This window comes from Ixodes scapularis, unplaced genomic scaffold (assembly GCF_016920785.2).
Source record: "Ixodes scapularis isolate PalLabHiFi unplaced genomic scaffold, ASM1692078v2 PGA_scaffold4__175_contigs__length_147842914, whole genome shotgun sequence".
Taxonomy (NCBI): domain Eukaryota; kingdom Metazoa; phylum Arthropoda; class Arachnida; order Ixodida; family Ixodidae; genus Ixodes; species Ixodes scapularis.
Window position 1 is genome coordinate 105,256,218 of NW_024609879.1, and position 17,828 is coordinate 105,274,045.

Sequence of the window (17,828 nt, forward strand, 5' to 3'; positions counted from 1 at the left end):
ATTGCAAGCGAGCGCTGGCTGGACTGTGATTTAACACGTGTGGACCGCAAATTTTTGTTAACAGTGAAAACGTGCATCGAAAGCTCAAACTTTCACCGAATGTGTACAGAGCAGGTCAGTGTTACCGTATCGAATTTCAATGCATAAATCTCTTCCGGTAAAAAAAGAAAAAAAAATTGCTAAAGTTAAGGTTGGACGCGTTCGCAGGTGACCGGGGAGTAAGCGACGCAATTTACATATGGCGCCATCTCCCGATAGGCGCAGCAAGCAGACGACGCAATCTGTTGTCTGCTCGCCGAATAAAACTGATTTGGATTTGATTTGAAGGTCTGCTTGGGACACCTTACATAGTTCTAATAAATAACGTTTTGAGGCCAATGTACAGAAGACCTTTTCCAAGATGATTGGAACGCCAAGAAACATGCTGGATTTGTAGGTACTTGGGCTGCACGGTGCTCGCAGTGTTTGTTGGAGATTCGAAGTGAATGGCTAACAATATGGCAACAACGAACGCACCTGCAAAGTGCATATTAAATGTGATTAAAAAAAGAGTGATGTAGACGCTAGCTCGGTATTGACAGCAGGCACCAACGGAATGAGAACAGCGAGCTGGCCCGGCCTCCAGCACGATCGATGGCTATTCGGGTTATGGTTAGGCGTGCACGCTTGAAACACACCGCATGCCGAAGTGTTATAGACGGTAGGCAGCTTGTGCTGGAGGACTGACAACTATAGAAGACATACTTGCCGTTAACATCCTGGCAGCGACTGTATAGTGATCCCCGCGTGAATGGAATCACGGAGAAACATACGTCCATGTAATTTCGAGAGTCCGGATTGCGAAAAAGATGACCTGTGCGAACACCTTAATGTAAAAGAAATACATGAAGAAATAAATAAGCGAGAAATAGATTAGAAACTGCTGCTGTCGTGTGTTAGCCAGATAAAAAAAAAAAAAAAAAAAAAAAAAAACTGGAGCCGGGAAGAAGAAAAGGTTGAGAGGGGTTGACGCACACAAAGTCTGCCTGCCCCCCCCCCCCCCCTTCCCCCCCGCCTTGAGCTTCTAGTCTGCGGCAGGAAAATAAAGAGCAACCCCACCGAAACTTGAGATGTGTCTCGCCTGCTTGGGATTCGGAGTGGTTTCTCCTGCTCAGATTGCGAAGGAGATTGATGTTACACAAGGCGGAGCTTTTGTTTTCCCCAGGCTTTACAACAAACAATAAAAAAGCACAAAAAAAAAAAAGTTCTTGCGTCATGCCAGGCTCCGTGAAAAGATGATTTTCTACGCGTACCTACCTACCTGCACGACTCCGGAGGCAAGTCCGTTCTATCGAAGGTGATAGCGTTTCGAAGGCTGAAAAATTTCGACATCGTTTAAAAGAGAACGATCGAGGCATTGATGTTTCGCGAGAGCACCTTTTATGGTGAGGGAGTCGGGATCAGGTGGGAGTCCGAAGCGGTGGATCTTTCAGCTCACAAGCGTGTGGGACTGCCTTGCCGCCCTAAATCCGCAGTCACCACATTGCTCATACATAATACAAAAGACTCGGAGTTATCTGCGGAGATGTCTGCAAACTGCCTTTTGTGCGTTCTGTTAGCGGTCTGACGGCGGCTTAACACTTTAAGGATAAGACAACACGCGTTCTCTTCTACGAAATGTATAGGGTGACCCAAGTCACCAGGCTCGATCTAAAAGAAACCGTAAAAATCGACGCCTGCACGTGGCAATCTAAACTTTTCGTCAAAAGTGTATTTCACGGGTCGGTTTTTTATTGTAAAATTACAAAGCGTAGCTGTTTTTTGCCTTGTTTTTTTTGTAAAAAATAGGGCCAAGAAACTTCCCAGGGTCTACGGCGGCCGGCGACCCTTACGACCAAGTCCAGTAGCGGGTGTGTTTGGCGTTTGTGTTGATAGATGGCGTCGGGAGCAGCGTCCGACGGTGCAGCTGACCAGCGAAAGAAAGCAGACGACACGCAGACGAAATCCGTTGGCAGCAAAAGTGCCGTCGTTATACAGACGCGTTTTTTTTGTTTTACTTTAAGTTTTGTTTTTATTGTTCGCTTTTATTTTTTAACCAAATGTACATTTGACAAAGGCTATGTTCATTTTAATAAACCACGGTGGTCGCGAGCCGTCGCAATAAGGAGGTAGCACCATCGTCTGCGTCGCCTCCCGCCGTAGACCCTGGCAAGTTTCTTGGCCTTATGGTTTTACAGAAAGAGAGAGCTCTACGCTTTGTAATTTTACAAGAAAAACCCGACCTGTGAAGTACACCTTTGACGAAAAGTTTAGATTGCTACCTGCAGGCGTCGATTTTTACGGTTCATTTTAGATCGAGCCTCGTGACTTGGGTCACCTTGTATATATTGTGTCGAAGTTTACACATGAAACGACTGCGTATCGCACAGTCATGGAGCCCTATTTATTCGTTCTAGCGAATCTGCACGTTGTGGTATAATGAAAGGGTATAAGCGCTCCTTATGGGGCTTAATTAGGCCACTTATCACACTGAGCGGGTGTATTTCTTTGTCATTCTGGAGAATATATGCCTTCAATTATGCAGCTTCTATGCCTGCAACTGTGATTTTTTTTTTTTTAAAGGTTATTTTGCCTTCTTTTATCAAGTTCAAGCGTGGTGGCACCTTTGAAATTTTTCCAAAGGCTTGATCTTCTGGGGTTGTTCTAACTATTTTAGTCTCAACACTTCGATCCAAAGATATGTCTTCACTTCCTCTCTAATTTTGCAGACCTGAAATACTGAGGCTTCACAGCTATATTCATCGATATAACTGATTGAAACCTTTGAATACTAAACTGTATAAAATAATTTCCGTCTGAAGCGCGTAAAATGTTCTCATTTCTGCAATGACGGTATATCTGTTCAAATATCAATGCGATCGAGCTTTTTGTTTCCTCATTCCCTCCGCACCAACGTTTTAGTGCTGGTTGAGCCTCTCAGATTGCGATCCCACAGCCTGCTTGCAGCATGCAGAAGGCAACGATGCCTAGACTCCGTTCACCCACGAACCGACAGCGCTAAGGAAGCTGTGCTCGTTGCACCAATGATGCGTCTCTCTTTCGCCACGTCATAACGCGCCTGTTCATACTCAAGCTCCAAGAGCGGGGTCAGGTGGTGAAAGGGAGGCGGTGGATTGGTCCGGCGAGGGCGTAGCTTCCACGGCACTGTCAGCTCTGGGGTGAACGGAGTAGATACGCTTTCATCTGGAAGCAATTCGCGTCGCTGAAGTCTGGTGTTTATGTTCTTGGTTCCCCTCTTTGCAGCGCCCAGTGACGCCCAGGCATGCCCGAGTCTAAACCGGACGCGAACGCCAAGACGCCCATGCTGGGTGGAGCCGCCGCCGGGGTCATCCGGCTAACAGAAGCACCCCAGAGCCTAGGGCGGAAGGTCAGTGCTATCACCGTATTACACTCTCAAACATTCCTACGGGGTATCGGTCATCCGGCTAACAGAAGCATTTCAGAGCCTAGAACGGAAGGTCACTGCCCTTCTTCCCTATTACACCCTCAAACATTCCTAAATGGCATGGATCATCCGGCTAACAGAAGCACCCCAGAGCGTAGGGCGGAGGGTCAGTGGTTTTGCCATATTACACCCCCAAACATTCCTATAGAGGATCAGTCCTTAGGTTAACAGAAGCACTTAACAGCCTAGGGCGGAAGACCAGTGATTTTGCCATATTACACCCCCAAACATCCCTATAGAGGATCAGTCATTCGGTTAACAGAAGCATGCCAGAGCATAGGGCAGTAGGTCAGTGCCTTTTTGCCATGTTACACCCTCAAACATCCCCATAGAGTATGAGTCCTTCGGTTAACAGAAACACCTCAGAGTCTAGGGCGGAAGGTCTGTGCTTCTGCTCTGTTAGACCCTCAAACAATACCTTAAGCGGCGTCCACACTGCGAATACACCATACAAGAGACATAATGCCGATACTGCTTGAGGCGTGTCCTCAAATAATTCTGTCCTTTTGCCTGCAACGAACATCTTGCCTTTTGTATGATGTATTGTAACCACGGTTTAAAGAGGCAAACTCGGGGTACGGATTGGTCTTGAGTGCTGCGTCAATGTTTGCAGGAGGCTCCTCTTCAAAGTGTTTAGGCGACGTAGAATATTTAGGTGATGTGGAACATTGAGCACTCCGGTCTTGCTATCTGGAGGTGTTGCCTTGTGGTGATAGCGCACCAATCGCCGCACGGCGCCACTATATGTATCATGAAAGCACCAGGCCACACCGTCGTGCGGCGCGTGCCACCTAAGGCTATCTCTCGACATTTGTTTGCACTATTAGGGCGGTTGCTAGATTGCGTCAACGCCGCGCATCTTGTGGCATGAAAACTTATAGTCACCGACAACTTTAAGAAATGGAGGGCTTGCATGGTGAGTCCAGAGCATCATATTATCGCTTGGCGATGATGGGAAGTACTTAAAGTACATTGTACTCCAAGTACTATATCTTCAAGTTGGTTTAGAAAACTTGTACTTTCCTTGAAGTGAGTACTCTGAGTATGCACTCGTACTTACTTTTTTTTTTTCTATTCGAGGAAAGTAAAACTTCCGAGTTCAACATACTTTTTTCCCAATTTCAAAACAAAAGAATGGCGTATCATTATGCGAAAACGCGCTATCGTCTTTCGAAGCGTCCTCTGGTCATTTCTCTAAGTGAAGCAATGGCGGTTATAAGCTGATTGTGTTAAATAGTTCGTCGGTGAGAGTAAAGTAACTAACTACTCTCTGGTGCCGAAAGCTGCATCAGAAACAAACGAAGAATGTATGTTGTTATTTTATCCATAAATTTAGTTCCTACTTAGCCGCTAGGGGCGCGGCGTGTGTATCTCCTCCCCGATAACTGGCTGTACTTCAATTCAGCTTAAGTACATGGGCGCAGCCGACTGTACCAGACCAATCATGCGGAGTCAAAAGCACTGTAGGCCTTCCCTGTACATGCTTTGTCTAGCGATTATAGAACACGCACATGGACATGACGAACACCATGATCGTGCACTTTTGACGCTGTCTGGTTGGTCCCATCAGCACCTAGCGTCGACTGCCTTTGGACTTAAAACGAAGCATAGTGCCAACCCCATTGTAATCGTTGGCGAAATGAACGACAACATTATTCGATTTCAATAGTAATTCCCTCAATAAAAAGTTTGAGAACATTATTACTTTTTTTTTTTTTTTCATAGAGCTTTGTGTGAAAAACAATTCACGCTGCATATATAGGTTCTATCATTCTTGAAGCTCAGCCTTAACTTCGGATCACTTGCTTTTGTACTTATTTCACCGCAGGGTTATAATCATGAACTTTGGTGATATAAAAAACAAACTTACATTGCCAATTTCTTTCATTCTTTTTTTTCTCCGTTAGCTGTCATGTTCACGCTATATTTCTGTGGCAGTTCCGAGCTCGACCTCGACAAAGTGAGTTACGCATCCCGGCGTTGCATCCAATTTAGTCAATTTGTCTCGGACGAGAGAGGATCACACATCTCTAGATTGATCGTGGAATTATATCCAGTCGAGGAAGCTAGACCCCCCGGAAGGGAACATCCGGTGTGACATCCGTTCTTCTCGGATTCCTCGCTGTTGCTTGGTTACACTGGCAAGCACCAAGAACCGCGGGCTTCTGGATACGCTTGTTACCGAAAAAATAATTTGACAGTGTAGTTGTTGCTTGTATCGCGAAAAAGATAAAGTACGCATTGTCGAATGTTCGGTCTCCGCCCAACTTCAGCGCTAGTGTCCGAACTAGATGACAAAGTTTCAGAGATTGCAGTTACCTTGCTCAAAAGTTAGAAGTCATTTTCTGAAAATATTTTGTAGGAACCTAGTGAAGGTCCGATATATTTGTATACATATGTACATCGAAATTATGCACTTATAAGTGATGCGGCTTTCTTTCAATTTCTATTTCATTTTCAGAGTTTCAATGAAAAAAAAAGAAGTGTTCCCTTACGTGTAGTTTGTGCCATTCATTGTGGGGTTCGTCGGCCACCATTCTCCCAACGGAAATATCCGAAAATCTCTTGTAACTTTTTATAATATAACAGTTTGTTCTGTATCTTTGGCATCTGGTCTGATCCCCTAGCACTACAGTTTGGTGAAGGCTGAACGTTCAAATGCTTTGTATTGTTAAAGTGAAAAACAAAACACTGTATTTTTTGTGTGTGCGAGTTTGTGTGTGTGTGTGTGGGGGGGGGGGGGTACATTGTAGATGCGCGCAAGCAATCACGCTTTAAAAGCTAGTCTGGGCACCGTGAATGTGAAAAGATGTGCGAGGGTAAGAATGATACTTTTGGTGTCTGGGCTAGGTGTCGCGAACTACCGCCCCGTTATGAAAGGTACGGCCATTAGCATGTCCATCCATGTTTTGGCGATAGTCTGGCAGCCACGGGCACGCCTTAGCAGGGATTGCCTGCAGAGCCTCTAAATTAGCCCCGCTTACAATATCCAATCCCAGATTTTCTTGTGGGTGCCGCCATTTTGGTGCCTAGTGCAGTGCGGGCGCCATTGGCGATCGTTACGATACGAAAATGCCACTTCCTGATATTTGCAAACTCTGTCAGTAAGCTCAGGCGTTATATATATATATATATATATATATATATATATATATATATATATATATATATATATATATATATATATATATATATATATATATATATATATATATATATATATATATATATATATATATATATATATATATATCGCCTTGGGCCCTGTCACGAACCCCCTTAACACCTCTGGAGTCTGGAGGACGGAAAAGCGTTTTCTGTGATAAATATTTAAGTAACTGGCAACAATGAGTTTAAGCACCAAGATGACACAATGGTCGTTAAGCGGAAGAGCAGCGTACGTGATCGCTTTTGGCTTGACCATCAGATGATTTACAGAATTCTGCAGCGAGCCGGTTGCGTCCTGAGGACGCACTTGCAAACGTCTATATTCGTTGTTCAGAAGTGGTTAATAAGCAGACGAGCTGGTTCACGTTACACAGGATCCTTACCGGAAGTAACGGACCACAAAGGAGTCCCTTGTCTCCTTTGTCGTCCGTCGTGTCCGGTTCGAATTGTGTGTGCCATTGTTCACTTCTTTGGCACGGTGGGTCACTGAGCGGGCAGTTGTTCGTTGGTGTCAAAAACACGAGAGTGAGGCGTGAAAACCAAAAATATTTAAATCTGAAAAGGCCAGGTTAAAGAGGGACAAACAACGTCTCAAGAAGATAGATGGACATTGTTTATCTACCTTCCGCATATTTCGTGTTTTTTCGGACGTTTTTCTCCTATTGATTTGCTATTGAGAAGTTGACAGAAGTGAGCGACGCTACTAACCGCCCTTGCATTAGGAAAATTACTATATAATGGATTCCATTTTCGACGCACAGGTGGCAGCATGGATGAAGACAAACCTCCTGCTCGTGCTCACCATCGTGGGAGTCCTGCTGGGCCTGCTGCTAGGCTTCTTGGCGAGGTTCTTCTCGTACACCGAAGATGTCATCATGCTAGTCTCCTTCCCGGGAGAGATCCTCATGGGCATGCTCAAGATGCTCATCCTGCCGCTCATCATATCTTCCATGATATCAGGTGCGCATGCCCACTTGTCTGCACGCTAGAATTTTCTCTGAAATAAGCTTTTTTTCTTTATATAGATATAGTCTCCCAACTTTTGTCATACTTATTGCCAGCGCTGAATATTGCATAAACAGGGTCACGAGTTGTCAACTTAAAAAAGAAAAACTAAAATCGCACACAAAATACAGAGACAGTAGGTTATTGTCAGATGAGCCCGAAACGGAACCTTTGAAGCCTGAAACTGACAGGCAACGTTACGCTGAGAGAATTAGCTGAAGGAAAGCTAAGTTTCAAAGGAAACCCTGGAAGGAGGTATGTCTTGAAGAAGCGAAGCTACGTTTTAAAGAAGCTGTGTATTGAGGAAGTTATGTCTCGAAGAAGATGCCCTGAAAAAATCTCTTTCGACAAAACTGTCTCAAAAAAGCTCTTTCGAAGAAGCTGAGTTGAAGAAGGTATCTTGAAGAAGCTACCTTGCAGAAGCTATTTTGAAGTAGCTGTCTTGAAGAAGCTCTCTTAAAGATGCGAAATATTTTAACTAACCGTCATATTCCAAACTAAAGCTTCCACTTTTTTTTTTTTTTTGGAGCGGGGAGGTAACGAAATGCGGTGTTTATTGTTTGCAAATATATTGTACCATGGGGTTGGATCCACAATGGAAAACAGTGACACCCTACTACAAATGCCAGTAATACTTTAATCAGTGCAAGCAACTGTGGAACCGTGCAGTCAGTCTTTGGTAGTGGTCTATTGTCGGGCATGGGCTAACACGATACCATAAAATCAATTTATGAGTGTAGAATACATTTTCAGCTAGGGAATGCCAGAAAAATTTACCCTTATAGTTTATTTTTTTGCTTTTCTGAACTTCCGCTCTTGTCTCCGCTCCCGTCTTCTTGACCAGGGCTTTCTATGTTGGACCCCAAGTCCAGTGGGAAGATGGGATCTCGCGCGCTGGTTTACTACTTCGCGACCACCATCTTCGCGGCCATCGTGGGCATCATTATGGTGTCGCTCATCCACCCGGGTGACCCGTCCATCAAGGAGGAGGTCGGCACAGGCACCGAGGACAAGAAGGTCTCCACCCTCGACGCGTTTCTCGACCTCGTCAGGTACGGCTGCCGCGGTAGCAGTCCGAAGGTAGACAAGTACATAGGGACTGAGCTCCAGAGAATGGCATCGGCGAGACAGGAACGATTTACAACCGCCATTTAACGATCTCCCATCAGTTCGTCGTTTATCTTCTCTGCACCAGCATTTTTGGTTTCGTGGTAGTCTGACCTAATAGAAGCTCTTTTACGTCATAATCTGGGGCGGCGAGCTTCGACAATGGCAACTCGCCAAAGGCGTGACGCCATTGTGAGAGCTTGCTGTGTCATCAATCAATGTAACCTGGCTCGTGTATACTTTTTCTTCTTCTTTCTGCTGGCCCACAAACAAGTAGAAGGTCGGCATAGGAATAAACTATTCATTGTGAAAATGGATAGGGTACTCCTACCGGTTTGGTTGTGCGCACAGCATAGCCTGGAAACTTGCATTTTGAACTGTGTAATCGAAGCGTAATACCAAGCTTAAGGCTGTTTCACATGCTGCGATCCTCGTCCGAAATCGGTGCAATTTCCAGTAAATGTGCAATTAAAATCGCAGTCGCAATATCGCGGCGGCTCTGCGACTTTTTTTCAACAAAGTTGGTATTTTTTCGCAGAGTCGGTGCGATCACTTTATCGTCACCTGCCGTTCATTTGCCAGCTTTCATCCGCGATAGTTGCGTATTTAAAAATAAATTTAGACACCTTAAAACGTTTGGTTTAATGCTTAATTATTAAAACTTTCTAGACACATATTGTATTCGTAAAACATTTGCGTTTATTAAGACTTTTTTGTTGTATTTTAGGCAAAGTCAAACACGTCGCGTCTGTGTCCGCTCCGAACAGCCGGCCGCGCCGACAGAAATCGCGCGGTTGTTGGAGCGTGTGAAATCAAATGTCGCGATCGCACTCGCTGCGTCGGTGGTCGCACCGATTTTTTATTCGCAGCAGTCACTGCATGTAAAACAGGCTTTAGCGTAAAGAGTAGGTCATAGGCGGACGGGGCTTTTTAAATTTGATTGTATATTAAATACGACCGAAGTACACAGCAGACGCCTGTATCCCCGCCGGATTTGCATCTTCAGTGGCTAAGAGTACTACCCCGTTGCGATCTGCCACAAGAAATCACCACAGGATGATTCCCTAGGGATACCGTGGAATAATGCGGCACTGATATTATAAATTTTAGTATGATGAGAAGGCCTAACAAGATAAAATTAATTAAACATGAACCTGTAACGCATGACAGGAAATCGAGGCGCTGCCTGTGATTAGTCTGTTTCTTCCTTGCATTTCATTTTGCCCCTACCTTAGCCACGGTACGTGTTTGTAAACATGTATCCTTTTTCTAGTGCAGCAGAATTTCCACTCTCCCGCATTCGCCCTATTCCAGAACTTTACTATAACCATCATCGTTATGTTTTCAGTGATCGTGGTTGCCACAATCACTGAAAGCATAATCATGATGGGAATGGTTATGGGAACCGCTGTTATGAAAACCATGGTTACGATAAACCTGGTTGTAATCATTGTCTCTGCGTTCATTGTGGTTCTGCACAGGAATATGTTCCCGGAGAACCTGCTCCAAGCCTGCTTTCAGCAAGTGGAGACAACCTACGTCAAAGAAAAAGCCAAGCCCAAATTCGTCCCGCTGCACGCCAATCTGAGCGACGTCACTGCCTCGAACGAAACTGTCTACGTCATGAAAAGAGTCCTCCAGTTTAAGGACGGAACCAACGTTCTCGGTCAGTAGTTTCCCCAATCTTTGCTAGCATAATAAAACTCCCTTCATACTCCGTTTCATTTAAAGTGCGATCGCAGCCGACGATAGGACTTTAATGAAGCGGCGCCAAAAGTGCCTCGTCACGGCTCTCGTCGTCTTTGTACTTTTCTTATCACCGACTAAACCAACGGATGGATGGATGTTAATGGCTATAGCCTTTATAACGGGTCGTAGCTTGCGCCACCTAGTCTAACTCTAAACGCAGCGCAGACTCCGTATTGTCTGTGGGCTGAGTTATGACTGCTGTGTATGTGGGAACAGGCCTTGAAGCCGGGGTCACATTGCTGATACATCATGCAAAATACAGTCTGCAAATATGTTCGAAGGGTGCAAACGTACGAAGCAAACGACCTTCGATCATGCTTAAGACGTGTTCGCGGATAATTGTGACGTTTGTCTGCTGCGGTCATCATGTCTGGTGTATGATGCATAAGCAGTGTACTGTGGCTTTGAGGTTTTAAAGAAAAAACAACAAGCTGTTTGTGTTTGAGGTGTGCGCACTTATGGCGTTGTCGCATTCGCGGGACAAGCGAGGCAAATCAAATTTAATTTAATTTTTGATGAACCCAACTCCGCGGTACCTAATGTTTACCAGCATGATCGTTTGTGGTCTGTTGATGATTCATCAACGTAAAAATGAAACGCCAAGGAGATACAGTGGATAAGTTTCTGAGCAGTGTTTGTTAGCCGTTGATTTAGTGTGAAGATGGGCCCTCAGTATGCGTCACGGGGTGGTAGATAGAAGAAAGAATAGAGTTTATTCGCGCGAAATAGTAGATACAAATTTTGCTGGCCTACGTGCAAGTACAGACAAACAACAACAATGCACCTACGCACAAAAAGATAAAGAGTCGCAGCTGACGGCAAGTTGGCAGTAAAGGCCCGGTCATACATTTACATTAGCTTAGAACCGAGTTCTTGCAATCTCCTAAGACGAAAGAACACACTGGCACCCTGGCGCCATTTTTGACGTGACGCTGGGACTGCATTTCACTGTAGCGAAGGTTTTGCAGTATCTGCAAGATCAAATGTACGTATGCTACCTTCAAGAAATGGTCGTTTATAACACTGTCAAGAGTTTTTTTAAGCCAAGAAAGAGTGTAGGATGCGCAAAAAATAGGTAGCGTGCGGAAATCCCAAGTGTTCCACGCCTACCCGACAGATGGCTTTATAATGTGCTCTTTCGTAGTAAGATTTTAAGTCGTTTTAAGGAACACGGTTGTAAGCAGTCGCAAGTGTGTGGACCAGCCTTAACTGTAAACATGCACAGTGTCGTAGTGGCTATAAATCAACAAGATGTCACCGTAACCGAACCCGCGACGATGAACCGGATGACCAGGAGGCATCAGCATCCGCGTGCACGCCCTATATTCTCGTGACCTCAAAAGTCGGCTCTAATTACTCTTTAACGAGGCGAGACATCAGATCTCCGGTCATTTGGGTGCCGAAACAAAACAACCGACTTCCGCCAAAAACAACACAAAAAAAAACAAAAAACGAACAGTTAAGAACAGACAGATCCTCCCCTTCTTGGTTCCCAGGGGAAAGGTTAGTGAGAGATCGGGTCTGGCATTATGCCACTTGCTTCGGGTATAAAAACTCTGGTCTCTCCCCTACGTTCCTCGTGCCCTTCTCCGTCTATTTCTCTCATTCTCTTTCTCTTGCCGCTGCAGTTCTATCCCACTTCACACTCGCCCTTGCCTTTTGCCCAGCTCGATCACCGTTGCCAACAATCCCGTCACATGGGAACACCGTGTTCTAAACTTGATGCAATTGAGCTTGATCGTCCAGGGTTGCTTTGACATCTCCTTTTCTTTTTACTTTTTTTTTTTCACTTTCTCATTTTGGCTTTGTTTTCCCTTCTCTTGACTGTGTCATTGAAGGTCTATTTTTGTGTTTTGAAGAACGGAATGACAGCCAGATATATTGACTCTTGCAGTGGCCGCCCTCGATGAAATGCCTCATTACTCGCTACAAAAGGCGGAGAAGCAAAAAGAAAAAAAAAAGGAAGAGGGGAAGTAAAAGAACTTGTTGTTGAGTTAGTTGGTGTCGACTGTATTGAACCATGGTTAAAGCGCTAAAAAGACGTACACAAGATAGACGACAAACACGGGCAAGAGGGGAAGGCAAATTGTTTCTGTTTTCTTTTCGTAATTATCTGATTTTCAATATTTGAGGGTAAAATATATAAAGTCGACGTTGGTGCAAACCACTCGTAACTCTGTCCTGACCTTATGCAGTTAGTCGTTCGACTACATAACCGACTAGCAAATGCTATAAAAATTCATGTCAACCAACTATAGTATCACAAGCGACCGCGAGTAGAGTCTGAGAGCTGTTCCAGATGTAGATGTAGTGGCATGCCAGAGGCCACCATGTTTCATCGGTAATTCTCTGACGCCTTTTCTTCCAACCTAAATACCCGATGCTTTGTGGAAAGCTTCGTGATCTCTCCGCGGATAATTGTAGATAAATTAGAGCTTGCGCAGTAGTTTGTTAGTAAACCAACTCCCTTCCTCGCAGGTCTGATTGTGTTCTGCATCGCATTCGGCATCATTGCCGGGCAGATGGGCCCGGAGGCAGAGTTGATAGTGAGTTTCTTCGGCAGCCTTAACGAGATCATCATGAAGATCGTCGTCCTGGTTATGTGGTACGTTGCCGCGCTCAGCTGGAATGCTTCAATAATTTCGCACGCAAAAAAGAAAAAAAAAAAAAAAAGGGGCGTAGGCAATTTGTTTTTCCTTTTCCTGAAATAATGCGCAACTTTTACTGTCTTTCTTTTTCGAGAATACGATCTGAGTTCGCCGACCCAACAGATATTGCGGCAGAATTGGTGCCATATCTCATTCGGGGTTACTAAGCCCGCTACAGAGCCGCTACCGCACCACGAAATCTTATTATGTTGTCATTTAGTCTTATTTTGCTTTGTCCGTGTCGTTGCGCTGTTTGTACTTATAAGAATATACGTACTATCAACTTGTTATGGCCGTTAACTGGTAAATTCAGTATGTTTTGAATAGTCTGAGGTAAAATGAGTTTGGCTACACACTGACCAAAATATTAAGAAAGCATCAAAATTTTGCCTCGGCTTGCTCCAAAAACAGACAAAAAACGGGTAACTTTCATCCTTTCTGCATTATTGTACGAAAGAAGTTGAACTTTGTGGGAACGACTTTTAAACACGAGATTAAATAAGTTCAAGGGAAGAAGCACATCAAGGATTCCTAAAAGATTCAAAACCACAGTTCCGTGGTTTCTATATATATAGCGCTTGTCAAAGTTCTGCAACGTTCGCCATAGACCTACGTTCCATGCGATATAATGAGTTGTCTTGCATCGTTTTTAAGAGTCTAAAAAACTAACGTCTGTTGCCCCATGCTCCAAGGTACTCTCCGTTCGGCATCATGTCGCTCATCATCGGCAAGATCATGTCCATCAAGGACCTGGCGCTGACGGCGGCTCAGCTGGGTCTCTACATGCTCACGGTCATCACGGGCCTGCTCATACACGCCTGCATCACGCTGCCGCTCATCTTCTTCCTAATCACGCGAAAGAACCCCGTCACCTTCTTCAAGGGCATGCTTCAGGCCTGGATCACGGCGCTGGGCACGGCCTCCAGGTCAGTGGCACCACACCACAAAGCCCACGTTATAAGAAGGCCTTGCTTGAGAGGCTGACTGCTTACCCTAGGGGGACTTAATGTGAGTCCAGACAGGTACCTTAATCTGCAACGTTCGCTGGGCTATCTGTACCAGGTGAATCTAGGCATGGACGACCTTTCACTATAGTCACCCACACCTACCTCCCTTGTTTTTTGCTTTATTTCCCGCGGCGTGTCCAGTGTACCGATGGGTAAACCATGACTCACGTTTGGATAAAAGCAAACCATATGAATAACTCTGAGTAGCACTTCCTATCTTCCACCCAACGCCACATTTTTGTTTACAGACAATTTTCAGTGTCACTAATAGCTGAAACGATATAAAAGGTTTTCAGAAAATGTTTTGGGTTCCTAATTTTGGTAGTCACCTCATTTTTTCTGAGCACACGCATGTGCTGCACTTCGTACTGGAACTAAAAAAAAATCTAGATTATTGAATGGTTATTTAAGGTGCTCGCACCCCTTCTACGAGAAGACCATGTCTACTACAGAAGTTGTACTAGCCCAGAAGAGTGTGTTAACCGAGTCTCTACTCCCGTGACAGCCGCTTGTATAAAAAGGTGGCGTCGTAGGGTTTGATTTGTAATCTTCAAATCAAATCAGAACAAATTTATTCGACATCATATCGTACAATGATGATGTCAGGAGCACAGACAAAAAGCCACAGGAGTGCTGCTTGACTGGGTTTCTGGTCCCTACAGATCAGCAACAGCGGGGCTACACAATAATAAACAAAAAGAAAAAAAAAACTATTCAATTTATACATAAGGCAACATACATTGAACAAATAATGCACTTAAAATCATATCAGGTGAACAAAGTACCAGAGGAAAACGTGTTTGCTGTCTAATCTGTATGCGAATTCAGTAAGGGTGGCAATGTGTAAAGAATTTATTGGGTTCCGTAGTTTGGGGAGTGCAAAAGGTATATTTCATATTTCATTGTGACGTGTGTTGGAGTTGTTTGTGTTACATGTTAATTTCGATAATTGTTCAATAAAACTGTTATTTTGTTTTTCCCCCGACATAGTATTTCTTGAGCAGTCAGTAATTTGATAAGAATTGAACAGCACAGACGTTAAGACTCTTAAAAACTGGTTCTGTATGAGGATCGTAGAATTGCAGGTTGAACTCGTTATCAGCTATGTCAGAGATCTTCCGGCGTGTTTTTTTTTTTTTTATGTCATGCTTCTTATTGAGTAGATGCCAAAGCGGCCAACGTCCGCGTCAGCCAAAACCAACGTCAACGGAAAACGCCGCAACTTAAAAAAAGCAAATAGCTGAACACTTCGGAAATATTAGGGGAAAGCCGCACCACCCTTTCCAAACCCCACCCCTCACTCAATACCGAGCAAGCACACATCCTCCGCAAAGGATAGACCAACACTCTCCTCCGCAAAGTACAGACCAGGGTGTAAGATAGACAGGTGTAGAAACGAGAGCCAAACGAGCGACCGGATTGTGTCCCCCTCGGGTTTCTCTTTTTCTGTGGCGCCATCTATGTGGAGCTCCGCGAACTCTCACTCTAGGTGGGCGACCGGTGGCGACCGGCTAAACTGACGGAGATGGTTTCTCGTGGATTTTCAATGGAGGACTGTCGTGCTTTCGGTTTATTTTGTGCACTCTCCCATAGAGTTCTACGCAAATCCGATTCCGACTTTTTTTCCTCTCGCCGCAGCGCCATCTGTCGCAAATCGGGGGTACCCGCAAGCAGACGAGTACACAATCCGGTCACGGCGCTGCGGTAGCTTCTATGGGCCGTTTCCCCACCTGTTTATCTTACACCCTGGTACAGACCAACACTCTCCTCACCCCGTTAGTGCTCTACCGCTTCAAGTGGCAGGGGACAGCTCACTGTCTCAACTGCCCGGAGATCAGGGCTGACACAAAGCCCATCCTCTACACTTCTAACATTGCGCTCACTTCTCCCTACCTCGCGTACCCGTCCCCTCAACGCTGCAATGCCTGGCTCAGTTCGGACTGGGACCTCCAAGGGGCCCTGGCGGAGCAAGCGCTCCTTCTCACAAGGCCACAGTTGTGGCTTTTAATAAAGTAGTTCTCGTCTTCCATCTTGAAAACGGCTTTCCACAACTGTACTCTAGAGCACGTTCTTTGAACGACGTGCAACCACTAAAGGCTCGTTCACACTGCCCCGTTTTCTAATGTTACGTTACGAAAACTCACCGGGAAATGTGTGCTTCGTATTAAGCGTGGCTACCAATTCAAGGAGATAGCCTGGCACGCGACATTCGAGACGCGAATGTTTCGGTGACTTAGACGTAACATAAGAAATCGGTGCGGTGTGAAAGGTTGAACCGAGCTCAACTCTTTACGTTACGTTACGACGAACCTTGTGTCCTTGGTTGCCATGGGAACTCAGCATCCTAGCTCGTCGTCACCGAAATATTCGTGTCTCTCATGTCACGTGCCAGGCTATCTCCTTGAATTGGTAGCCACGCATGTTATGAAGCACAGATTCCCCGGTGACTTTTCGTAACGTAACGTAAGAAAACGGGTATGTGTGAACCAGCCTTAAGACACAGACTTTAAGAAGAGGCGCTAATTTTCTTGGCTAATCTGAAAAAAATGCCCGAGGGTCAATGTCACCCCATATATGGGTGATAACCGGTGTTGTTTTCGCTACCGGAAGCATGTAATACACTACTTTCGAAAGAGTGCTCTCTGTTAGAAGCTGTGGAATCCCTGCCCAATGGCGGGCACAAAGGACACTAATAAGAGACGTTCCCTTCGGTGCTTGTTCCTTCGTCTTAAAGTTATTTTCCTTTTCTGCTCCACAGTTTCAGGCGTTAAACGACATGATTAGCTACCACCAGCTCGCCTGCGGACTTACAGTCATTTCACCAAAGACACCGCCAATTTTGGAACCCTATAAACTCTACTAATGACAGTTCATTTCTGGCTTATGTAGTTTCAGCATCTCACATTCCGCTGTGTCGCTTGTTCCGTCATTGTGCAATGTTTCAGACCTTCTAACAATGGACCCATGACTTTCGAAAGGGGTCTATGAAATAGCGATACTCGTTAGATAGTCAGAAATTATTTACGCCTTCGACAGGAATTAAACTTTTACATAACAATTTCATGATATGTTCATTCCTTGTTCCGCGTTGCCACTTTGAAAGGTCAAAAAACGTGACTAATAATAATCCAAAGTAATGAATAATGAATAACATAATTAGGTTCACAATACCGCGCAATAGTAACTAAATCACTTTACTCGTTAGTCATTTCGATTCCAAAGGAGTACGTTAGTATTTTATTGAAAAACTAACGCGTGATCAGTAACGTCGTTGCATGTAAGGCCAGGTTCACACACTTGCGACCACTTATGACGGCGTACCTTAAAATATCTTACAACAAAAGAACGCACTTGCGCCATCTATCGGATTGTCGCAGAACACTCGCAGTTTCCGTATACCTTTCCTTTTTTTTTTTTTCGCGAATAATTCTTTTTTTGGTTTGCAAAACCTTTACCGGTGTTCTGAAGTAAACGGCCGTTCCTCATAGGCAGCTGGTTTCGCTAATATCTTAAAATATGCGCTCTACTGAAACGCAGTTCCAAGATCACCTCATAGACGGCAAAAAAATAGTCGGAGTGCAGGCGAGCTTATATAAGTTGGGCATTATGGTAAACCTGAGACTCGGGTAGGAAAATGAAGACGCAAACGCAGACAGAAAA

General features: G+C 44.8%; 1 protein-coding gene across 1 annotated transcript in view; it reads left to right on the forward strand.

Moving 5' to 3' along the window:
• LOC8028620 (excitatory amino acid transporter) overlaps positions 1–17,828 on the forward strand; it is an 87,833-nt gene that overhangs the window by 57,825 nt on the left and 12,180 nt on the right. The window contains exons 2-7 of the mRNA XM_029983357.4: positions 3,283–3,406; positions 7,414–7,612; positions 8,502–8,709; positions 10,246–10,430; positions 12,992–13,118; positions 13,854–14,087. Of these exons, the coding sequence (XP_029839217.2) occupies positions 3,302–3,406; positions 7,414–7,612; positions 8,502–8,709; positions 10,246–10,430; positions 12,992–13,118; positions 13,854–14,087 (1,058 nt within the window). The 5' untranslated portion in view covers positions 3,283–3,301. The remainder of the gene's footprint in view (positions 1–3,282; positions 3,407–7,413; positions 7,613–8,501; positions 8,710–10,245; positions 10,431–12,991; positions 13,119–13,853; positions 14,088–17,828) is intronic.